Source organism: Colobus angolensis, unplaced genomic scaffold (genome assembly GCF_000951035.1).
Source record: "Colobus angolensis palliatus isolate OR3802 unplaced genomic scaffold, Cang.pa_1.0 Scaffold48, whole genome shotgun sequence".
NCBI classification, from domain to species: Eukaryota; Metazoa; Chordata; class Mammalia; order Primates; family Cercopithecidae; genus Colobus; species Colobus angolensis.
This window is the reverse complement of record NW_012118265.1, coordinates 7,840,197-7,866,548: the sequence shown is the minus strand read 5'-3', so window position 1 is coordinate 7,866,548 and position 26,352 is coordinate 7,840,197. Positions and strand designations below refer to the sequence as shown.

The 26,352-nt window shown below is 39.7% G+C and overlaps 1 protein-coding gene across 3 annotated transcripts in view; it reads right to left on the bottom strand.

The window, feature by feature from the left end:
* Positions 1-26,352, bottom strand: part of ARHGEF26 (Rho guanine nucleotide exchange factor (GEF) 26) — a 138,933-nt gene that overhangs the window by 7,253 nt on the left and 105,328 nt on the right. For all 3 annotated transcript variants that reach the window (XM_011958981.1, XM_011958980.1, XM_011958982.1), the window contains exons 11-12: positions 25,106-25,260; positions 10,463-10,672 (exon numbers count right to left, since the gene is read on the bottom strand). In XM_011958981.1, coding sequence (XP_011814371.1) covers positions 10,463-10,672; positions 25,106-25,260 — 365 coding nt within the window. The remainder of the gene's footprint in view (positions 1-10,462; positions 10,673-25,105; positions 25,261-26,352) is intronic.

Below are 26,352 nucleotides of genomic sequence, written 5' to 3'. Positions count from 1 at the left end.
GGATACAACAAGACACTCATTGTTGCTATCACTGAAAGGAGCGGCTTCTTGAAACTGCTTCAATTGAGTCAGTCCCACCCCCCATCTTAGATGCTGTCAAATCCACAGGACTTCCCCTGGGGCTTCCAAGAGCCTGCCAAGAGACCAGGCACTGCGGCTCATGCTTGTAATCCCAGCACTTTGGCAGGCCGAGGTGGGCGGATCACCTGAGGTCGGGAGTTCAAGACCAGCCTGACCAATATGGAGAAACCCCATCTCTGCTAAAAATACAAAATTAGCTGGGCGTGGTGGTGCATGCCTGTAATCCCAGATACTCAGGAGGTTGAGTATTGCTTGAACAGAATTGCTTGAACCTGGGAGGCGGAAGTTGCGGTGAGCCAAGAGTGCGCCATTGTACTCCAGCCTAGGTGACAAGAGCGAAACTCCGTCTCAGAAAAAAAAAAAAAAAAAGATGTTCCCCCAGCTATGAAGCAGAGAGCACTACATCTCTAAAGCAGGAACTAAGTTGTTGTAAGATGGATTCTAGGGACAGGAAAAATCAGGGCATAGACTTACCTACTATTAAATTTAGCTCTGAAGTCTAGGGCTCACTCACAGACATCTATTTTCTCCAGGGACACATTGATACAAAACAATTGAGATGAATTCACAATCTACCACACAGCCAGTTCATAGACTTTTCCCTTTGCCCAAAGTGACAGAGTAAGCAATGCTGCACTGAAACCCATCTGCAGCATATCAACTTGCAAGACTCACCTGACCACTCCTTCCTCCACCCATATTCACTTTGCACAGGCCCTGAGCTGGGTAGGGGGTGCAGAGTGAATACACTGGACTCCCTTGCTTTTCACTGTCCTCAATACGAAGGAACACACAGAGCAGAAAACCCTCAACAAAACCCAGTACAGCATGCAGTGCGCTGAAATGGAACACTCTACCAAAACGTCTGACCTAGGCAGAGAGAGAAGACTAAATTGAGAAGAGACTCTTTTAACTTAAATATCTATAAATGCAGTCCTTTCATAACCCTTAATCTCCATGCATGGCATGAAATGATGTTTCTACAGTTTTCTATCAGCTGCGGTAGCACCTTGTTCTCTCTCTCATATAATTAATTATGCACAGCAGGTTTAAAGTTAATTGCATGAAGGTCAAAGATACAGCAAAGTCTCACTTCTTATGGAATACCAGGCATCAGCTACAAAAGACAGATACATACTGAGAAAGTAGGAAGTAGGCTTTGAAATCACAGAGGCAGGGCTGCAGGTGAGGCTGCACAGAACAGAAGATAGGCTGAGGACTCCATCACTTAACAGGGTTTTCGTGATTTCTCAATAGAAAAAAAGAACCTTCAGTTGCTCTTTAACCTTCCTTTTATCCCTCCCAAAATGGCATTTGACCAGTTACCTTTTGTGTTTCTTCTCACAGCCTACACATTTACCTGTGGTTTCTTTTGAATTTTCTATATCCATGGCCTTTGAAAAAAGTCCTTCGAACCTTTGTAAAGAATAGGATTGTGAAGATAGTTGTTTTTGTTCATTCCCTTGCACATTCAATTCAACTAGATTAGTTCAGAAAACTGATCCATGAAAGAAAGCCCATAGCATGAAAAAAAGTCATTAAAAATGCTGAGACTAGGCCTTAAAAAACTAGATTATCGGCCGGGCGTGGTGGCTCAAGCCTGTAATCCCAGCACTTTGGGAGGCTGAGACGGGCGGATCACAAGGTCTGGAGATCGAGACCATCCTGGCTAACACGGTGAAACCCCGTCTCTACTAAAAAATAAAAAAAACTAGCCGGGCGAGGTGGCGGGCGCCTATAATCCCAGCTACTCGGGAGGCTGAGGCAGGAGAATGGCGTGAACCCAGGAGGCGGCGCTTGCAGTGAGCTGAGATCCGGCCACAGCACTCCAGCCTGGGCGACAGAGCGAGACTCTGCCTCAAAAAAAAAAAAAAAAAACTAGATTATCAGCTCAATTGGCCAAATTTTAAAAAATCTAACTGAAGCAAAGTAATATCTCTAGCCCACTAAGAGTTCTAAAATTCTGATTTTTGTCACATGCTATATAGTTAAATCAATTATTTCTTGTTTATCATATTACATTAGTTCAGACCTAAAAAATCTGGTCCAGAATCCTTCAGTTAACCTGAAGCGGGTCAGTAATGTTTCCTTGTTGATAAAAGACCTCCTGTCCTGTTGGGGTTGGTGATGAGGATTACATAAGATCAGATCCTTTGACAGGCACTAGATAAATGTAAGATTACGATTGGACTTAGAATTTAGATTTGACAAGGAAAAAAACGCTGTACCCTGCAACAAATACAATGTTTCCATGTATACTGTCTTTATGTTGTGATTTTTCTAAAAGGATGAAGTATATAACTATGTCAGAGATACTATTTACAATTTTATTCCATTCCATGTACTTCCTGTTGTTAATTAAATCATTAACAGAAGCAGGAAAAGCTCAAAGACTCCCTGCAAACAATGCCCCTTTATCAGGAGGCCCAGGAATTGGTGTCTGGATGGTTGACAGCACCAACCACATTCATTATGCTTCTAGCTCTGTGAGGGAGAAATTTTGAGAAGGATATTTGATTATCGGCTAAGGTCATCATATCCTGTAACTGTCATATAATGAGTGAAGAAAGTTTATGTTCAACACTGAACATGTCCTAGATGTTTCATGACGGTATACACTACACCCAAATGACATCTAAATTTTACTGCAAATGCAGGAAGCCAAGGATTCCACTTGCCACAGCCTGTTGTGTGTGCCAGCTGCAGCTGTCTGTGCTTCATTTTAATGAAGGCAGACAAAGGGGGCTCTCTGGCTCCCACATTCCTCTTGAAAGACCCAGAGGGGAAAAGGAATGACAGTGGTAAAACATTCTTCTTTTGTCCTTTTATAAAGGGTAGGCTTTTGTATTTTTCGCAGACTATTGTCTCATTAACAATACCATGACTTAGGGCCTGTCATGGACAAACAGATATAACACAGTATACATGACTTAGATGTACATCCCAAAAAACACTGACTGAATCCTTAATAGTAAACATTGAAAAACAAATAAAATTTGGGAAAAACTTGCTCCCGCAGTAACAACAAGGGCAGTAAATAGAAACAGATAGGAAACAATTTTTCTCCACACCCGGTTACTCTTCTACCTTGTCTTGGATAGAGAAAAGCTAGTTATAATATTTACGGATCAATCCCAAAATTATTTATTGGGAACCCACTCCTATGTACAAAGCAAGGAAAGGACAAGATTAGAGCTGAGCTTAGGGATTGGTGATAAAACAGCACTGTATTGATGGGAGAGGAGAATGGCTAAGAGGTCATCGGGGTAGTTCAAAAGCGATGTGGTTGACCTAGGGAGGAGGCAGTGGAATGGAAAGATGTGGAAAGATGAAATAGACTTTTACACAGGAAGAACTGGCAGGTGATGGATCTGTTCTGACACAGAAGCATCAAAAACAGCACCAAGTCTCCAGACTGGATAACACAAAACAGTGTCAATGGTACCATTTACAGAAATGTGTGTGTCGGGGAAAGCCACGGGCAGTGTTGATGTTTGGTTTTGGACAGGCTGCATTTCTGAAGAGACAGAGAAGAGGAATGGTCATAGGTGTGAGAGGCAAACTAAGAGCATAGGTAAGAGGCTGAGAAAAACATAATCTCAAAAAAAGGGTTAGCGTGAAAGAGCTGGATGGTCAATAAAACTAAATACTAGAGGTAAAGAAAGAGGAAGATTGAACTGCTGGGTGTGAAACCAGGAAGCCTGTTAATCTGATGGAGAGGCCTCAACAGGGTGCCAGAGGAAGAAGCCATGCCAAGGTTGATTAAGAAACAACTCAACGCCGGACGCGGTGGCTCAAGCCTGTAATCCCAGCACTTTGGGAGGCCGAGACGGGCGGATCACGAGGTCAGGAGATCGAGACCATCCTGGCTAACACGGTGAAACCCCGTCTCTACTAAAAACTACAAAAAACTAGCCGGGCGAGGTGGCGGCACCTGTAGTCTCAGCTACCCGGGAGGCTGAGGCAGGAGAATGGCGTGAACCCGGGAGGCGGAGCTTGCAGTGAGCTGAGATCCGGCCACAGCACTCCAGCCCGGGTGACAGAGCGAGACTCCATCTCAAAAAAAAAAAAAAAGAAAGAAACAACTCAACATATGGTGCTAGCAGCTCACGCCAAAAATCTTAGTATCATTGATTCCTCTTTTCCACTTACTGCCACCTGAACTCATCCAGTCCATCGGTTGGTCCTGTTGTTTTTGTCTCCAAAATATAACATTTCTATCTCCTCTTATATATCATGGTCCAAGCCAACATTGGGACTCCCTCGACTGCTCCAATAGGATTAGGGTTAGGGTTCTCATCATTGTTTGCCCCACTGAAACTTCTGTCCCCCACCCCAGGGCCCCTGCCGTTCCTGAAACTTCCTGCTATGACTTACGTGGCTCTAAATCAGTACTTCTTGAAATACCTCTGGTAGAGAACCAGTCTCCTCTCCTTGAATCCATTGCAGACCAAGCGTTTTTAGAAATACAATAAAAATCAATTGTTAAAATCATCACAAGTTTTGATGCCTCAGAAATGTCAAACTGCTTCCTACATACCAGGCTGGTAACTACTTGAGGACTGATGGCCCACAGACAGCACTGGAGTAACTCTGCTCTTAGACAAACTGGCCTTTGCTGCCCACTGACCGCCACCCTCTCCCTGGTTTATTCTGCTCCAGCCACATTCTCCAGGTTCAAGCCAAGTTTGAGAACACTAAACTCATTTCCTTAGAGGTTTTGCACTTGCTGTTCCCTTTGGGTGAAACATGCTGACTCTGCATTTTCCTAAGGGTTGACTCCCCCTTTTCACTCAAGGCTCAAATATCACCTCTTAAGAGAAATTTTTCTGCACCGCCTAAGTTAGAGTACATATCCCCACCATCCCCCAATTAGCACTCACTCCAGATCGTATCACCAGCTTTAGGGTCTTCACTGCACTTACCACTACCTGAAATGATCCTATATTTTTAACTGGATCAAGAAGAAATGCTTTCCCAACATCCCAGTTCATTGCAGGCCATTTGCCCACACAGACTATAAAAGCTTCCTTCCATCCAAAGTCACCCTTCCTAAAAGCAGGAAGCCCAAGGGGATCGGTTCTTCACTTGGATATAAGCCTCAGAGCAGAGATCTGATCTCTGTATGCTTCACTGCTACATCCCAGCACTGAGAATAGCACTTGACGGGAAGTAGGGTGCCTGACAAAAATCCACTGAATTAATTAATCCGGAGAAACGAAGGCCATTCTCTTGAGAAGTTCTGTAAAGGGAAGGAAGGATGTAAGACTAGGCTGGGAGTTTGCAGTCATATACTGGAGGGTGGGTGAGACAGAAAACATGAGGGGAAAGTGAACTAACGAGAGTGTCACACACAGCGAGCACTGGGCATTCTCAGGATGAGACTGCAGTGTGCCGTACTGAGAGGTTCCTCAGCAGAGGAAAGGCCTGACATGGGCCCTAAGAGGAGCTATCTGGCCACCTGTGGAGGCCTGAAGAGGGCACTCCAGGAAGTATGAAAAACACAGGCAAAGGAACAAAAAAGGAAGTTTAACATGGAAAAATAATTTTGGGGATGCAATATCTATTTTGCATTTTATTATAAAATATTCCAACCCATGTGATACCCTAAATTTAACATCTAGGTTTCCACAACCTTTTTCCTTTTTAAAGCCTATGCATTTTGGCCAGGCACAGTGGCTCATGCCTGTAATCCCAGCACTTTTGGAAGCTGAGGCCGGCTGATCAATTGAGGTCAGGAGTTTGAGATCAGCCTAGCCAACATGGTGAACCCCGTCTCTACTAACAATAAAAAAATTAGCCAAGCGTGGTGATAAGCACCTATAATCTCAGCTCTTTGGGAGGCTGAGGCAGGAGAATCACTTGAACCCGTGAGGGGGAGGTTGCAGTGAGCTGAGATTGTGCCACTGCACTCCAGCCCTGGTGACAGAGTGAAACTCTATCTTAATAAAATAAAAAACAATAAAGTCTTTGGACTTAAAAAATTCTGTATTTTAGTAGTTTCTCACAGTTAATGGCAACTGACTTCCTGGAGTTTTCCTTCCAAATCCAGAACAAGCCAAACTTGTGGAACGTGGGGGTGGAACAGCCTACTGGTTGGCAGCTTCTCCATAAAAAGATTAAATTTTGTTACTAGAAAGAGTGCTAGACTGTCAGGAAGGCCAGATTCTAGTTCCAGCTTTGGCAATAACTCACTTCCTGTATGGCCTCTGTGAGTCTCACTTCACATGGGGGAAGAAAATGAGGGAGCTGGACCATGTATATAATTATAAATATGTGTATATATTTATAATTTATGCTATTGATAATACTTTATTTACTATTATAATTATATATAATTAGGGTCATCATATATTTCATTGTGTAAACAAGGACTTTTCGAGAGTCAAAAAGAGAATCATTCATAATTTCATCAGGACAACGGACCTAAACTTGAACCACTGATTCTGGGAAAACCAAGATGTCTGATCACCTTACCTATACGCTTTCTTCAGCTCAAAATTCTATCCTCCTCTAGAAACACCCATGGGTCCCTTCATCATGCTCTATATCTGGCTCAGTGCCTGGCACATCCCAGATGCTCACTATTTGCCTTATCTCCTTTCGGTGAGCATTTCTGCATTCTTTATGTAATCAAAGCCATTGATTTTTCTTCCACAATTTCATTGTCTTCTGAAGTCAAAGTGTCCTTGTGCCAAACAGCTGCACCCCTCCTACTGCTGATTTTACATGTGGTATATCCTCTGGTGGCCTTTAGTAACAACAGGTTTACAAAGAAGATAAATATTTAGGTGTAAAATTCATTATTTTTCAGGTCAAAGAGTAAGTAGTGGTCTGAAGTTCTTCAATTACTTAAGGCTAGAGTGGTAGTGAAAACCTTGTTTCTTCAGCTAGATTGCCAATGAACCATATTAACCAAAAAGACATAAAAGAAAGAAAACCTAAACAATATATACTTACCGATGCATTTCACAAATTTTGGAACACATTCTATGCACATCAAAGCTCTAATTGCTCAAAACTAGGTATCCAGAGCTAAACTGCATATTTGCAAACATAGCATGTAACAATTTGCCAGGTTTTTTTAATAGTCTTTTTTTTTTTTTTTAAGGGAAGTGTGTCTTTAGTTGTTAAACATATTTCTCAACACCAATACTATTTTATGTCTTAAAAGCATGTCCATTTATTTACTTCTCAGCTGTAACTGAGGGTGTGGGCAGGAAGAGCAAAGAATGAGAGAGTCACTCCTTCTGTACCCAAGGAGACCTCTGTCCCATGCCCCTTCTGGAATGTCCTCTTGCTATTAATTAAAGAACTACAAATATGAGTCAGACCCATGGGTTTCCAAGTGACATGACTAAATATTCTGAGAACATGTCTGATTGAGGAAACGAACAACCATTTAGTCTTTGGCAAGATTAAAAGGCAAAAGGATGGAACAAATGCTACAGAATGTCCCAGGAAAGGATCTAGCCTTGGCGTGAAAATAAGCTGGACGTGTCAGTTCACCTCCTACTCTCTTGGAATCATCTCAGAAACGAGTGGCGGAGATTACATAAATTATGAATGAGACAGTCAGGAAAATCTCTGTTGAGATGTTGGCAAAGTTTGAATAAAGAACAAACAATCCTTGTAAACTGAAAGAAAAGGAAAACACAAGGCAAAACCAGCAGCACTTTCACCATTACTAACTATATGGGGAAAGGGAAGTCACTAGTTTCTGAGAATTCTCTAGAACAATGGAAAAGTACTAATTTCCAAAGTGTTTAAGTCGTTCTCATCCTTAAAGTCATATAAAATCGAAAGCACAGGCATACTAAAAATTCTGTTTTGAGGAAAAGTTTCCCCACACAAAGGAAGTCTAGGTTTGTCCTCACTGGCGAAGGGGTTTAAACCACTTTTGGAATTCAAGTAATGCCTCCCCTTGGCCCTGGTCTTGGGTATGTTACTTGCTGGTTACCTCACAGACCAGCAAGCACATGCCCACCCAAGCTCACCTCCCCAGAGCCGCAAGCTTGGAATGCCATCAGCGCTTTTCAGCACCTTTAGGGGAAGATCTCTGAGACCTCAGAGAAAGGCATATGTTTATTCTGTAAACAAACACATGAAGATGAAGTTCCTTTTTCTTTTCTTCTTCTTTTTTTTTAATGGTTGCTAACTAGGGTGATTGTTGCTGAAGGTTTGCGTGGCTGTGGCCATTTCTTAAATTAAGACCACAATGAAATTTGCTGCATCAATTGACCCTTTCACTCATGAAAGATTTCTGTATAGCATGCAATGCTGTTTGATAGTATTTTATCCTCTGTAGAACCTCTTGCAAAATTGGAGTCAATCCTCTCAAACTTTGCTACTGCTTTATCAATTCAGTTTACACAATATTCTAAATCCTCTGTTGTCATTTCAACAATGCTCGCAGCAACATCACTTTCTTTGCTCATCCTGAAGAAGCAACTCCTCATTTGTTCAAGTTGTATTATGAGATTGCAGCAATTCAGTTGCATCTTCAGTCTCCATTTCTAAATCTAGTTATCTCGCTATTTCCATTGCATCTGCAGTTGCTTCCTCTGCTGAAGTCTTGAACCCCTCATAAGTCATCCACGAGAGTTGGAATCAACTTTTCCCAACTCCTGTTCATGTTGACATGCTGATCTCCCATGAATTATGAATGTTTTTAATGACATTTACGATGGTGAATCTTTTCCAGAAGACTTTTAATTTACTTTGCTCAGATCCATCAGAGGAATCACTATCTATGGTTAGCTGTAGCCTTATGAAATACATTTCTTTTTTCATTACCTCGGTGAACTCTCCAGTTCATCTGGAATATTCCATAGCTTTCACCAACCTGTCCTTGTTTTTCTCCAGCCTGTGAAATGTTACTTCTAGTGCCAAAAGATATGAAATAACTTGACATTTTATGCGGATGCTTTGTAATTTTCACATTTTTCTTATGTCTCTTGACACAGATTCTTTGCTTGGCCAAACTTTAGTTAGATTTCTGTACCTTCTCCTAGGCTCATCTGTACAGTTCTTCATAAAATCCAGTTTCAGCAAAGAACCCTACTAAGTCAGCTTGGCAAGAATATCCCCCCTACTCCATCCTCAATATCCGATAAGATTCATTATTCTCCATCATCCCAGAGGTTACGATGTCTAATTACCCTGGCCTGTCTTCAGCAAGAATCCTGTTTAGCCAGAATCGCTCTTATCCCTGATATTTCCTTTTAGTGAGTTTCCATCCACTGACCACCATCCTGCTCCATGGCTGTAAATTCCCACTGGCCCATGCTGGATTCGAAGTTGAGCCCAATCTGTCTCCCCCACTGGAGACCTTGCTGCAATGGTCCTTCCACCTTGCTGCAATGGTCCTTCTACCTATTAAGATGATCTTGAATAAAGCCAACCTTACTGTGCTTTAGCAAGTGTCCTTGAATAATTTTTCTTTAATATTTTCTTTAATCATCTAGGAACACTGATAAAATCTGTCTTTGGGATCACTTTCCCTAAGATCTTGCTACAGTTTTAGGGTTGTTACTCATCAGGTGCCGATCCATTTGAACCACATCATTTAGGAACTTTGGCAGACATGGAGTGGGAGGCAGGAATCTGACAGGACAAAGAATTAGGAACTTCTCCTTTCCCTCCACTGCTCCACTCCCTGACCCAATATAATATCTGCCCATGATGATTATTGCAAGAGGAAATTTCCAGTTTCTAAACAAATAAATTGGTCAGTTAGCTTTAAAATCACCACCAAAAAATCACTAAGGTGAACTTGAAAGTTAACCCTCACTGCCACTCATCCAATGCGAGAACTAACTGCACACTAACTGCTGGCGAAACTGCAGGCACAAACAGGATGCCTGTTTTGGTCTTGCATAAGCTCTGGATTAGAAAGAGGATTTATCGGTATATTTCCATAAACTGGGTAGCTCTTTTGACAGAAATAATTGGGCTTTCTGCTCTCTGGTTGAAGGTAGGTGACTGAGAAACGACCTCAATTCCATTACCTAAGAGGGCTTATGGCCTAGGCTCAAACTACCAGTTGAATCATATTCCCTAAAGATAGTGTATCATATTCTTTGTCAATGAAAAAAGTAAAATGATTTTTAAACCACTCTATAAAAATAAAAATACCTAAAGCAAGGTGCATCTATCAGGACTTATAGGGACAAAAATAACAACATCCATCTCCTGTAAGAAGATTACAATGAAAAGAACAACATCTGTAAAAAGCACCCAGTCGTAGCGCTTAGCGAACAGTAGGTGCTCAACAAAAACATGGACAGTAGCTGCTGTTTTTAGGGAGTCTGTAAACCAAAGGAAATCAGGTCAGGGAGATACCATCAGATATTCCGATCCTTTCCCTACATATACTTACTGCGTCTCAGCTCCTAGCAGCATTTCCACTTTCTCATTCGCATGGTTACTAAGGACTGTCAGAGTAAAGAGGTGACTGGCAGAGCTCTGTCTTGAGTAGAGCATTGTGGAGCTGTTCTTCCCTGGAGAAGAATTAAGCTCTTCATTGTCACAAGATTCCACCAAGAGCTGATCTCTTAAGGAATAATCATTGACGTTATAACTTTCTTCACTATAAAGGAAAGGGAAAAGAACACGTCAATTACTCAGCCAGATAAGACTGTGACATTATCAGTTTTCAAGGCACATTTTGGTGGAAACAGCAACGAGTGGGCAGGAAGGAGAGGGAGAGAATGACTTATTTTAAACTATGAATTGGAATTCAAATTCTATCTACTGATTATGAATCAATGTAACCCCCTCCAATTAAACCTAATTACTATTTTTATGTATGTAACATACTAAATTGCATCTCAAGTATAAAAGCAATACAAAAAAAAAAAAAGAAAATGAAACCCTCTAGGTTTCATTTGACCTCATCCTGGAACTGTTATAGTAAGTGGTCCTTGCGTCCTTGCATGCATCTTGGTAATGCTCTGGCAGGTATACCTCCCCAGCTTCCACATCTCTATTTGCAGAATGAAGGAGGAGCCCCAAATCTACTCATGCTCTGGGAAACAAGACCTCATCCCCCCCAAACCCCCCATCTCCAAATGACCATGCATTGGAGAGAAGAGCCCCAGAGGTCTGCTTGCTTCTGGCAAGACACCCAAACCATCCTTCTGTCCCACACTCAGAGCCTCACCACCTGTTTCAGAAACCACCAAGACTAATCTCATTAAGCCCTCAACTCCTGATTAGGCTCAGGACCCCCAGTATCCTTCTTTCTCCTGCACTCCCACTCCCATCGCACTGTGAACATGCTCAGTCTGGCCCCACCTTTTTCCACTCCTCAGCTGGTTCCTGAACGCCTTCCACTGTACCCTCTGGGAATGCAATTCCTTCATTTAGGGAATCTACTAAAGTCTTCTAAATACTTGGCCTCATCTCTGAACCCTTCCTTCACGTTCTTGCTTTAAAAGAAACCTGTCTCTCCCTAGAGAACAAGACATCTCCTGAGAGCTCTCTGCCTGCTTGCTTTTTATTCTTGCTTCTAGACAATGATTGCTTCCTCCTCCTGAAACATCATCAGCTTTGAAGCTCATGTCATCAGTCTCTAACTCATAACCGCAGTCATTATAGACCCCTGGATCATTCCCGATCCTCTCCCTTGAGTTTCACTGCTGACTCTCTGTCTCTCTCCAATAATACTTCACACACACACACACACACACACTCTCTCTCTCTCTCTCTCTCTCTCTCTCTCTCTCTCTGTCTCTTTCTCTCTAGGTCATTTACATCAAGTCCCCAACACTACTTCTTTCTTTAACTCTCCTGTAAAGGATCTTTCCATTACCCCGTACCCTCAATTCCTCGACTTTACTCTCCTTCAATGATCTTGTTTTCTGCCCTACTTCAGCCACAAATCCATGGTTATACCTTAGTCCTTGTCATTACTATCAACTACAACCTCTCTGTAATCACAGTGTCAAACGTACCTCTCTCTAACCAGCACAGTCTTTCTTTCCAACTCTCCTCCTCTAATCTTCAACACCATTATTTAACCCACCAGTTCTTACAACCCATTGACTCTACAACTTTTCCCCCTATCCTGAATTCCCTCGTGTCCTCTTGTTCATGCATATTAAATTACCTAGCTTGAATTTCTTGGTACTAGTTAAATCACGTCTTGCATACATGTTCATCTCCTTGATTGTACTTGCCTGGCAAATCCTGAACCTGGTTACACACAGCTTTTCCTCTATTCTGCACCCACACTGCGGGTGAACATGAGAGTGCTCAATAAACAATTGTCACATAAGTGGATGAATATATAATAAATTCTAATATACGCTAGGAATATCAAATAATTACCTCATTTAATAATAAATGCAAGTGAATGATGTCGGGGAGCTTAAAGAAAAGAAAAATCCTTGTGCCTACTCAAGTACACTAGGAATTTCAGAACAGGCCACTTTGCTCAAGATTTCTGGGAATTTATTTTCCTCAGAATGGACATCTATCTACCTGTCAACCACTCCCTTGTAATGTTCCTTGAAAAACTTTATAATTTTTTCTAAAATTTAGTTTAATAGATTCTCCCCTCAAAAAACAGCAAATGCAGTTATCTATAAAAGCAAAATATTGCCTTCTGATCAAGCTTAATTGTTCCCAGGATAGTAATCTGTATTAATTAAAAGATTGTGTGGCACGATTATCTCCAACGCTCTCCTGAGACTGCCTACAGACCAGCACACCCACACCTGGATATGTCAAATATTTCTCACATCCAAAATGAGACTTATCAAAGTAGACATGATGTTTACAAAAAGAGGAAGGTGAATAACACGCTTTACAAACAAATATGGTTATTTTTTAACAGACTATACTAGAAACAAAGCAGTCAATTTTCAGCAGCATAGAACAAGTTTATCATGTTGTATAGATACTATACCAGACATGCATTTAACAGCATAAGACTCAAGATAAAAACCAAAAACCAGGATAAAACATAACAAAACCTCAACAATAACAACATCAAAAACAAGAGAAAAAGAGGATGAACTGAGGCTTCCTTGTCACTATTTTCTCTCTGCCCCTTCTGATTACTTTTTTGGTCCCATTTACAAGTTAAAAAAGATAACCTGTTAGTCAAAGGTACCTGTTTCTGCTTAAAAACAATTCTGCTTCAGAAACATAAATGGAAGCAACCGAATATTGTGAACGTGGGGTAACGCCCTAAACAATGACATGCACGTAGGTATCGTAGGTATTTCCAAAGAAATGAAAGTCAAAGAAATGTATATGCTATAAAGTCATCATTTGAGGTGACTCAAATTCCGAAAAGTTGTCAACATAAAGTGGTTTCACCTATCAAGTCATCCCAGTAGAATTCAAGACCAAGGGTTCACAGAAAATGAATATAAGCTAATATGAATAAACAAGTTTGTGTGTGTGTGTGTGTGCGTGTGTGTGTGAGAGAGAGAGAGAGAGAGAGAGAGAAACGACGGAGTCTTGCTCTGTTGTCCAGGCTGGAATGCAGTGGTGCACTCTCAGCTCACTGTGCAACCTCCGCCTCCCGGGTTTAAGTGATTCTCCTGCCTCAGCCTCCCGTGTAGCTGAGATTACAGGCATGCGCCACCATGCCTGGCTATTTTTGTATTTTTCGTAGAGATGGGGTTTCACCATGTTGGCCATGCTGGTCTGGAACTCCTGACCTCAAGTAATCGGCCTCCCAAAGTACTGGGATTACAGGCCTGATTCACCACACTCAGCCAGCTTTTTTTTCTCTTTCAATTCTCAGAGTCATCAATGCTTTATTTTTTTGTCTTTGGGAGATAAAGACAGAAGTAGATACTTTTTAAAAATGTTTATTAATTGTTCTCTTAAGCAATGACAACTACAATGCCACTGATTAAGACCCAGGATGGCTGCTGGGCTCAGTCTATGCCTGTAGTCCTCTCAAATGTCCAGTTTGAATGATAAACTGTGGCTGCCCTAATCATAGCTACATGATTTCACCTCAAGTATTTATTTCCACACATCTGCACAGGTGTGTTATTGAATATGCCTGAACAAGGAACTTGCCCCACTGGACTTCTGGGTCCAAAATAAAATGCAGGAAACATGTTGGCCTTTATTTTTGTTTGTTTTTAAAGTGATTTACTATCATCCAATATCCAACATCATTATTTCATCTAGGCTAGTAAACTTCTGCATTATGTAATAAATAATGTAGGTGTTTATACCTTCTTTACTGCTCTCCTAGGGAATCTAATATAAAAAGAAACGATTCCATTTAATAGTAGTGAAGTAAATAGATTATTTATCCATGTTGGCTACCTAATTCAAACCCAGTGGGACAAAAACTGAAAGAAAAAAAGGACTGAAAAAAAAGAAAAGAACAAAAACTGAAAAGTAGCTCACTTTTGCTTGCTAGCTCTTGAGTGTTCTCACACACGCACATACGCATTCACACACTTAATCTCATGAAGGTTTGAATGAATACTGAAATACTCAATGAAATTCATTCTCTTACTGTCAGCCAGCACCTACTCTCTCTCTTCTTAATAGAGAGTAACTGTTAAAACATGTGCTTCAGTAGAAAGAGGAGCGGAAACTCTATAGCCAGGTGCAGCTGTTTAAAGCCCATTTCCCATCTCTGCTTACTTACCCCATGTCCAATAAGTATGGAGCAGGCTAAACAGGGTTGGGAAAGAAACCCCCTTCCTGAGGGAAGCTGATGCTAATCAGACTTCCCCATGTTTGTCTCTATCACTTAACAAACATATGGTTTACATAGTCTCTGAAACAATTTGGAACATGTAATGAGGAAGTTAAAGTGCTCAGAAAAGGGCAAATGGAAAAACCATCTTTCCTTGCATGGAGAAGTTTATACGGAGACTTCCTTTGATTGTCTTATATGTGCTCCAAGTTTACCAGCTGCTCATCAAGGCGTCTGCTTTGTGCAAGCAGCAGTGCCTATCAGGTGCTTCAGCTGAATCAAATCTATAGAAGTCTGTTGCTTGGAGTGTAAACAGCGATGGGTTTCTCTGTTGAAATCCACTTAAGGTCCTAGTAACCTTTGTTGAGATTTCTTTCTTTTCTTGTTTTTAACAACATAAAGAACTACTAGGAGATAACAGGATATGATGGTAAACACATATTCTAATTGTTTTTTTCTCTGGAGGGCATTCTTTGTTAAGCAAGTCAGACAGTGGTTCTACTATACGCAACGCAACATCAAAGGCAGAAAAATGATACACTTTATTGTAAACAGTGGCTTTCTTAAGGAGATTATTATGAAGCCCGTTAAGTTTCTGTCCCATAATTTCTATAAAGGTTAGAATTTTCAGACTGAGCATATATTTATTACTTTGAAATCAGGAAAACATTTAAAAATTTGTGTACAACTTGCATACATTTTTAAAATACTAAAGCTACATATATGTATATGCAGTAGTTAGCACAGGAATAAGAGATGCCAACTTCAGCAGACTAGGTGCTCTGGGGAAAAGAAGGAAGAAAGGTTGAGGGTGGAAGGACTTTGGGTAATCTGAAGTGTTTTATATATATATATATATATATTTTTTTTTTTTAAAAAAGGAGGGATCTGACACTAATATGGCAAAAAGTTAGTATCTGTTAAATATGGATGATAGGTATATTCATGTTGGATATTTTTCTGCAAGGTTGAACCATTTTACAAGTAAAAGTAAAAAACAAGAATTTAATCAAAAATACATAGATGTGACGGCTATCATCACTCTAGGTGTCTGTGGCTGCTTAAGGATGCAACTGAAGTGACTACCTGATAATGGAATGTATTTTCTGCCCTCTAACAACTTAACTCTTTGCAGATGACATCATTGACTGAAAATATACTACCAAGTGATAGTGAATTCAGTAAAGTGATTAGGTGTTAAAAAAAAATGGCTTTTCTATATATGAATAACACCCAGTTAGAATATAAAATGAAGATGTCATTTTATTTATGATTGCCACAAAACACATAATATATTTAGGATTAAACTTAACAGGTTTCTTCTATATGTGGATAACCTTAAACAACTTTAGAAGAAGGCTCAAAGTAATGAATAGAAAAGCTTGATATTATCAAGATATCAATTCTTCCTCAGTTAATATATAATTTAAACGCAACCCAGTGAAAACACAAGCAAGGGTTTTTTGAGAGATGGCAGGGAGTGGAAATAGTTGAGCTGACTGTAAAACACAGAAAAAATAAACATGCAGAAATATCCAGAAACATTGTGAAAAAAAATAAAAAGAATAAACTAGCCTTATGATGTATTAAAACATACTGTAAAGCTGCAGAAATTCGAAGACTGGGACAACGGCATGAGTTGACTGATGGATTGTGAAGGAGAATAGTGGGTTCACGAGTTGACACAGACATGTCTGGGGGTACAGAGGTGACATTTCAAATCTCTAAAAGATTAATGAGTTAATCAATAAATAATATTGGGACATTTGGGGAAACATCAAATATTTTTTAAAATGTGGATCCCAATCTCACTCCTTAAACCAGGATACTTCCTTGGACCCAAGCTCTGGGTACATAAGAGTTGTGAAGAAAAAGCAAGTGACAAGACAGGTCTTTCTGCAGGATACAGACCTATAAGGGCTTGCCTTGTGGTCAGAGAGGTGCTGTTAAACACGTACATACCTTAGGGCGAGTTCTTATCTTAACCCTTATTAGCAAGCATTTTAGGTACTTAGGTACATTTTAGGTACTTTAGGTAGCCTATATGGAAAATAGGCTAGTTTACCAAGATGCACCCAGGAGAGTGAAAGGAAGGATGGTGATGGGGAGGCAAGGGAAAGGGTTAGACTGCACAAGCCAGCTTTCCCACAATCCACATCTCTCAGCCCCAGCTGAGGGGGCTCTCACGTACCCGCTTACATTGTTTTAGAGCACTCTTTTATAGCACAAATCCGACAGAAGGAAACCCAAGCAGCATTTCCAGTTCTTCCTTTTGTAAAAAGGTTTAATTTAAAAGAAAAGATGCTATTGAGACTTATCACAGCATTGATAGTCATATGATTTTTGGCATATATTCTCAAGATAGTGACATTTATTTTTTACTTATTCAGTAGTTCCCTTTCCATAGGCTTTAAACCATTCACACAGCTTCTCTGTCCCGAAAAAAATATTTACTAGAATATGCTGGTGCCACGACAATACGTTTCCTGAGTTAGCAGCTGCCTGCGGTTTTTCAGACCCTTGTGCTTATAGGCCACTGAAATGGCTTCCAAAGGCCACCATAGCCCATCACCCCACCAAATTAAACACCTGGATTTCGCCATTATTTCTGCTTGCATGTATACAGAATCTAGTGACACTGAGCAACTGTGAATCCTGAAACTCCCTGTCTTCTAATGCCTTTTGTGACATTTCTAAGTCATCCTTCTTTGGGGACACTCTCCAAGATCCTCTTCTAGACTGTCATGCATTAAATCCCTCTGAGGAATTTAATGGTTCTAACATTCCCCCCAGTAGCACTGATACACAGGAGTTAATGGGGTTTATGAGATCAAACGAAATTCTTCCTACTTTCCTCCAATATATGTATGAGAAAAAGTGTTCTGTAGATTTCAACTTGTTTCCCTTCTCCTAAAAAACATGATTCCTAAACCCTCACACTTAATCGTGTGCTTAAATGGAATAGAAACACTCTAGTCAAACTTGGCTGGGATGAAGGACATTGAATTTATGCTAAAATTTATTTTAAGTCAAGGAGTTAAAAATTTTTTTCATCTGACTGAGGTTGATTTCCATTTCAAAGCCTGGTTTTAGAATTATACTACAAACATGTTGTTAGTGGAACAATATACAATTTTAAAGGAGTGAAGTATGGCACAGCAGGTAAGAGTTGAGCCATGATTTGGAATGTCTGGTAAGAAACCCAATTTTAGGCCGGGCGCAGTGGCTTACACCCGTAATCCCAGCACTTCAGGAGGCCAAGGCAGGTGGATCACAAGGTTATGAGATCCAGACCATCCTGGCTAACTCGGTAAAACCCCGTCTTTACTAACAGTAGAAAAAATAAAAATTAGCCAGGCGTGGTGGCAAGCACCTGTAGTCCCAACTACTCGGGAGGCTGAGGCAGGAGAATTGCTTGAACCCAGGAGGTGAAGGTTGCAGTGAGCCGAGATTGCACCACTGCACTCCAGCCTGGGCGACTCCGTCTCAAAAAATACAAAAACAAAAACAAAAAGAAACCCAATCACTCACTGGCTTTGTGAACCCAAGCAAGTTACTGATCCTCTCTGTGCTTCAATTTTCTCATCTGTAAAGTGGGAGTAACAGTACCAACTTCACTGGATTGTTGAGAGGATTAAATGAGGTAACACATGTATTACCTCATTGTGTGTAAGGCTTTTACAATCATGCCTAACTTACAGTAAGTAAATGTCAGCTTGTTTTTTTTTTTTTTTACTTTCCTAACAGAACACCATCCATTTAAACTGCCTGATGTTTTGTTAAAAGCCTGATAATTATGTTTTGCAAATGCGCAAGTGGACCAAGCATAATTAGAGCTAAATGCCCATGTCAAGAAATCCACAATTTGGCAAGTGCTCAGACCAGCAAAACAAGGCACAATATTTATTCAGAAACTGATTTCAAATAGCCTTACTTGCTCAGTTCCTCAAGATAATTCTGAAGTCTAACAAACATGCCACATACATCCTATTTCATTGTTAATAACATAACCAATAGTGGAGATGAGGATCCCCGTTCATTAGTATGATAAGCACCTGCTATGATTCACTGCCACAAAAAAGATGGCCAGTGACCCAGAAAAGGGCTGGGAAGCCCCATCCCTGTCACCAAGGACCACCAGATGCCACAGCCCAGCACTTCTGTGGCTGCCCATGGGATGCTCTGAACCCACAGTCCTTGAAAAAGAGGAGATGCACAGTTCTGAGAGGCTGTCAGTACCTTTCTGAAGCTCTCTCCCTGGGATAAGCTGAACTAAGCAAGTCCTGAAGGTCAGGCAGGCAGCTTCTTAAGTGGGTAACAAGGTTATCCAAATTATACAGCAACCCCACACTCCAATTCAGGAGTACCATACCACTGACTTACATCAATAAAAAGGAAAAATATACTATTTATTGCACATTTTTCAGCAACAATGTTATAGTGTCTCCTAATCACTGAGGAATAGTGCAAAAAATTTAAAAAAAAAACTGCTACTGCAACGTGTACACATGATTTACACCAATTTATAAAAGAATAAAAATAGACCAATAGTTTTTCCTCACTCACTTGCTGCCTGACATGGGTTTCCTGAGGAGGCAAATGCACAGAGTTAAAGTCATTTATCCCTAAACTGCTCGTGTTCTGGAGGCCATACATTCAGGTCTGGTCCTAGAGTGAGCCGTACCTTCAGCTATGTAGCAATTACATAAAGGTTGAAAATCATTTTTTAAAACAATAAAATATTCTAGAAGTAGAAGAGCAATAATTTGATTTATGGCAAAATCTTTAGAGAGAGAAACATAATACCAAAAATAATCTTAATGATAGCATGTATCAGTTACTTAGCGGTACTATTCATATCCACTCTAGTAAGAGCTTTATGTGCATTATCTCATTAATTCTCACAGAAACTCCACGATGAAGATGATGTTATTATGCCCATATTACAGATGGAACACTGAGGCTCTGACAGATGAGAGGTAATTTGCCCAGGATTTGAGCTCAGTTCTTTCTGACCCCAGGGATCGATATTGTGCTTCTCAGTAGTGGCAGATTTCAACATTTAACAGCAATGCCAACTCTCCTTACAGACGCAGAGGAAATAATACCTCATAACATCAGAGGAATCAAGGGTGCATAGGACAGTGGAAGAAAAAAAAAAAAGCAAAAAGGAAACAGGCCTCTCATTTCTTTTCCACGCCATCTTGCCATCTTGAATTTAGAACTCAATTCCAAAATGGTCAGAAATAACCAAGCTTCATGTGTTCCAGGAACAAAGGAGCTTTCAATCATTCTTACTGCCCTTCCTTTAGCCAAGATACTCTTAACTTCCCCAGAAGAAGACAAGTATCAGGTGGTTTCCAGCTTTCTATAATAGGAAAGAGCATTCTCATGGAAAAAGCAAAAAAAAAGAAACCAAATCAGGCCATGAACCTTTCAAGGGACGCTGCACAGTTTTAAGCCACTGGGTGTTTAAACTATTTGGGAAAATCCAAGTTTGAACTTAAGTCCTTGCCCTTATGTTAATGACCTAGTAGTTTGCTATTACAGAAAATTTTATAAAACCTGAAAAAAAATTAAACATTTTGAAAACCTTTTTATAAAACTTAGAAAGTTGTAACATGGGGCTCAAACTATGTCAATATCCACAGTATTTATGGAACCAGAAATCAGGAAGTAGAAATCTCCTGTCTTAAATGTCTGCAGGAAGGAAATGCTATCAAAGGGAAACTCTTCCTCAGATTCTGATGCTAGATTAGCTAATGGTAGAGGAAAACTCACACATATGATTTGGTACCGGTTCTAGTTTTCTCCTACAACCAGTAGAACTATAAAAATACTCAAAAGCTTACTTTGGAAAAGATGTTTCTCCAAAAAACAAAAAAAGGTGTAAGTTTCTATGCTTTTTTTCCCCCCAATAACTTTACAGGATGAGGGAAAAAGTGAAATATTCTAGAAAAATAAAATGAAGAAGTAATGAACATAAAGAAATTGAGCCTATGGAAACAAAGACTCAGATTAGAATCCTGGTTCTGCTGAAAGACCTTGAAAAAGATATTTCATCTCTCTTTTCCTCAGCGTCTTCATTTGTGAAATGGAAATAATCCTGGCCTCCAGAACTGTGAGACAATAAATTCTGACTGTTTTAAGTCACTCGCTTTGTTTGTGGCACTTTGATGCAGCAGCTGTAGGAAACTAACACAGCAAGGAAACTAATAAAGGAAGGAAAATTTTGCTTTTAGCTTCAGGTGAAATTGGTAAAGAAGACCTAAGCCAGATAGAAGGGACTATATCTTACAAAATAAACCTTTTAGGAGTTTGAACCTAGTTAGGTCTTGGATTCAGTTTTGTATTTCAAAACTAGGGACAACAGTACTTAGACCATAAGGTTATACATGAAGGTATAGTCTGTAATTAGTCTTTATTATAATAAATTATTATTAGGCACATATTGGATATTATAATGTTGTTAATCTGTAAGTATAACTTGACAATAAATTACTTTATAATACAATATTACTATTCCTGCTGTGCCAGTCTGATAGATTTACACAGCTTCACTACTCCAAAGGCAAAGCTAGTTTAGTTTACTACGATGCTAGTATAGTGGTTGTCAACTAGCAGGGATTTGCCCCATGGGGACATTAGGCAAAAACACCCAGACATTTTTGGTTGTCGCAACTAGGGTGCAAGGGGGCTGCTACTAGCGAACAGTGGATAGAGACGAGGAATGCTGCTAAAACATCCTACATTGCACAGGACAGCCCTCTACAACAAAGAAACATCAGGCCCCAAAATGTCAATCGTGCCGAGGTTGGGAAGTCTGCTCTTGCCGTATCCAGATAACTTCTAGTCAAAGCTTCAAATACCAAAGTGTTCATGTTCTCATCCCTCATCCAGAATAGTCGATCATGTATCCTTTTGAAATCTGGTAGAATCAGGCTATTAGTTGAGTGACGCACTAGCAGCCAGTGCTAATGAAAACTTTAAACTTACTTTTAAAGACCAAGGCATGTGTCCACAGCCCCAGCTACTCAGGAGGCTGAGGTGGAAGGACTGCTTGAGTCCAGGAGTGTGAGGCTGCAGTGCACTATGATCTTGCCTGTGAATAGCCACTGAACTGTAGCCTGGGCAACATACCAAGGTCCTGTCTCTAAAAAAAATAATAAAAATAAAAATAAACTTTATTTTAATGTTCTAAAAAAGTGAAAATTCCTGTTAATGAAGACAACGTCATGGCCACTCATCAAGCCAGCTTTACAAGCACTAGCAGTGATACATGCACTGCGAAGCTGAGGGGGCCACACACCTCAGCAATCTATGGAATGTGCTCAGCATAAAACTTCTGCCAGTCTGGATCGGAGGAGGATGAGTAACTGTCCTCCCGAGCAGCCTTTCCCAGTAGCTGAAAAACCTCCCTGAAGAGGAAAACCACTGGAAGCCCAGCGGCTAAGTTCCTTGACTGAAACCTGGAATTAGAATTAGGCAGTGGGTGGATAGATCAGTCCTTAAGCGCTGGCACAGGTGATTTTCCTTATCTGTAACTTGTGGCCGAGCCTAAATTGTTGCCTTGTTCAGGGCCGTTGTGTCTCCTTTACCATTGCCTCTGGCATGCAAAGCATTTGCAGTCACCTCCTTGAAGCTATCATGTAAATACGGTCAGGCATACTGTACATTTTTAACCAAGTCTGTTTATCAAGCTTCTGTGGTCTGCATGTCACCTCACCACATATTTAGGTCATAAACAATTAGGTCTCCAATATTATTACCTAAGAACACCCTAGAAATATAATGAACTAATTAGTAAGGCAAGAAAATTCTAGTTTTGGTAAAGGTCAAATTAGGTACTCAGGTTGTCCTCTCCATTGGAGCTGTATATCTTGCTCTTAAAAAAAAAAAGAAAAGAAAAGAAAAAAAAAGGCCGGGTGAGGTGCCTCACGCCTCTAATCCCAGCACTTTGGGAGGCCAAAGCGGGTGGATCACCTGAGGTCAGGAGTTCTAGACCAGCCTGACCAACATGGAGAAACCCCATCTCTACTAAAAATACAAAATTAGCCAGGCGTAGTCACATGCCTGTAATCCCAGCTACTCAGGAGGCTGAGGCAGGAGAATCACTTGAACCTGGGAGACCGAGGTTGCAGTGAGCCAGAGATCACGCCGTTGCATCCCAGCCTAGGCAACAACAGCAAAACTCTGTCTCAAAAAAAAAAAAAAAAATTCTCAAAGACTCTCAATGGCATTGCTCTATGTTTTACTAACAATAAGTTCAAATTTACCTGAGAAAATAAATGTGGGATAGCTAGGAGAGCAATGTTAAATATAATGGGAAAACCATCTGCGAAGGGCAAAGTGTGCTGCTAAGTAGAAGAGCATCTACCATAATTCTGACTTTCAATAGTCTATATTTATCGAGTAGTTCTGTGCAAATTCAAGAACAAAAGTTGTACGGTACTGGTTTAAATACCTTTAATATTTTCATTAAGTCACCAAAGTCATCATAATTGAAATTACATTTATATTTAAAATTGGCTTGGTACTGTCAGTGTACATTTTATCATTTAAACCAAAAGTTTAGTTAAAGCTCTAGGTCCACTGAGACAGAACAAATATTTCAACAGCTGGAAGACGTTAAAAGTCAAGAGTTCTGGCATTTGAAGAGACATATACAATTACTCTCCCCTACAAACAAAACATCCTGGAGAAAGCCAAGGAAAAATGCTATCTCATAGGAAACCAACAAAACACAAAAACATAAAAACTGTAATTCTTCTCCCATCTTTATAAAATTTATGGCTGGGCGCGGTGGCTCATGCCGGTAATCAAAACACTTTGGGAGGCTGAGGCAGGCAGATCACGAGGTCAGAACAACAAGACCATCCTGGCCGACATGGCGAAACCCCATCTCCACTAAAAATACAAAACGATTAGCTGGGCGTGGTGGCGGGCACCTGTAGTCCCAGCTACTCCGGGAGGTTGAGGCAGGAGAATGGTGTGAACTTGGGAGGCGGAGCTTGCAGTGAGCCGAGATCATGCCACTACACTCCAGCCCAGGCGACAGAGCAAGATTCCGTCTCAAAAAAAAGAAAAAAACAATTACTTAGCTACTAGAAGTATTCAGACTACTCCAGGTAAGAGAAATAATTTCTCCTTGGAGATATGGAAACAGTATTTTCCTAAGTATGAAAAATAATTATCAGAATTTTAATGTATGTACCACTGTCATATTATGGCTTTTCAGGGAAGACCATACTAACATTTCATTTCAGCTAAACAGCTACTCAACTGAAATAATTCATAATATGGTCTGGAGCAAAAAGAAAAACTCAATCTGTTTTAATTTAGTTTGAATTTTCAACCCACAAAGTCAGCAACTCAGAACTAGCATTTCATTAAATATTTCTGATACATTTGGATATTTATTTTGTATTTTCACAGGAATCTGTTTCTATAATTCTCTTCACCTTGCCTAAATTGGACTCCAGGACCACCCCTGCTCCCACCACATGACATCAATTCAGCCCACCATCATTTCCCTCATATGTGGAAATAACAGCCCACAGATTTATGTTTTCACTCTAAGTTCATATTCTAGAAAAGATGGAATATTTACGTAGGACTTTACATGTATTGGGTGCATTTAATAAAGTATGTTCTCTAGAGAAAGGCAGAGCTGACGGGGGGTGTGTGTGTAGAATAGGAACAGTTTGACAGAAGAAATACTGGAAAGAAAAGGTTTCTACAATATTCTTCATGGACACCTCACTAGATCTGGACACAAACACACAACTAGAAGCCTGGAGTAAGAAGAACAAACACTGTGCCAGTCAAATGATTTACTTTATTCCCTTCAGAAGGGAGTATGGCTAACACCTTCCCAGTCACAGGGGAATATTTTAGACTAAGTTTCATTAAAAGCAGTGCATTTTAAATTAAGTTAAAAGGAGCACTAGAGTTGCTCCCCAGCCTGTTCTCAACTGGACCAACTTTTTTCTGTTTTACACAAAAATTTTACGGTAGAAGGAGTCTGAAAAACATTGAATGAGAATAAAAACAGTGCTACCTTCTCAGGGATATCATAAGAATTATGTGATATAAATGTGTAAAATGCTTAGAACAGTGGCTCAATAGAGGTTGGCAAGAATTATGATGCAGATAATGATTCAAGTCTGAACTATACAAGCAATTTAAAGAAAATGAAGCACAGATGCAATTATGATTCAGTATGTAGAAACTATACTTTCAACATCTCTAGCTTTTAAAGAATGATCACCCTAACAGGCATCTGAATTACAGAACTTTAAAACTGGAGTGTCTAGTCAGCAACACCAGATAAAGACTTACCTCTTCTTCTTGGTGATAATGAGCACGTCATTAAAGAGAAAGAAGTAGACTTGCTGTTTGGATGTCCTTCTTGAGAAAAGCACAGTGTCTTCTACATAGGCTGTCAATTCACCTCTTTTTACCAACCACCGGGAAGAGGAGACTAAAGGAAAAGGCTACAAAAGTAGAAAAACTCAGTGACCAAAGTCAAATTGAAATCCTTTTAAGATTACTGAAAGGAAAATCTAAAACGTACATTCAAACAAATGATACTTATCATAGTATGCTTCATTGTTTCATAGGCATATAAAACTGAACTATAAATACAGAAGTACAGAAAATTCAAGAAAAAATGAAAAAGAACAATATATCTTCTACTATAAAAAACTATTAACTTCCCAATATGAAACTAAAACTCAATGAGAAAATGTTACTGGATCAATAAAAAATTATGACCCTTCTATTAACTCTCAACTGAAAAAGAAAGTAAGGAGTTACTTAAAATTGAAAAGCCTAGTAATAAAATCTATCAGAATCAACTAGTTATTTTAAATATCTCAAATCAGAATCTAAACATACAGAAAAACACAACTATAGGTTAATGAGACAAATATAAAAGTCTACATTGACTTTATGAACTAAAAAGGTTTCTTTCAAGAGAAACAAAACCTACATGCTTATTTTTTTGTCTACAAATTACCTATTTAGCCATATTCTTGAGAACACCTATTCTTAAGATCATGGTAGCTTTCTTCATGGCAGTCTGTCCCTGAAAGCATCATACTACTTTCTGGCTGTGAAAATGAAGTTCTTCCAAAATAATCCATCATAATCATTATATCATAGAAAAGGCTGTATCCAAAAAATTAGCATATTGCTTTTTTATTTTCTTTATTGTCTTGTACAAGCCAACTGGAAAACTCTCAAAACTACAGAACAATCCTTACCCTTGAAACCCTTGAAAGCTTTTTTTTTTTTTTTAAGTTACCAGAAATGTTTACTGCCAAAAATCTGATTTAAAAGACTACATCCATAAAATAAGCAAAAGTTCTTGGACACAAAATACAATGCAGAAATGTGGTGCAATCAAACATCACCCTTTTCAGGAAATAATAATTATAAATAGCTAAAGGAAATTGAGGATATCAGAGAGGAAATGAGAAGTCTAAGAAAGGATTTCATATTTATTTTAAACTTTATAAAGAGCTTTTATAAGAAGATTGCTTATCATTTATATACTATTTTCCTGAAGGTCCAAAAAATGAAGA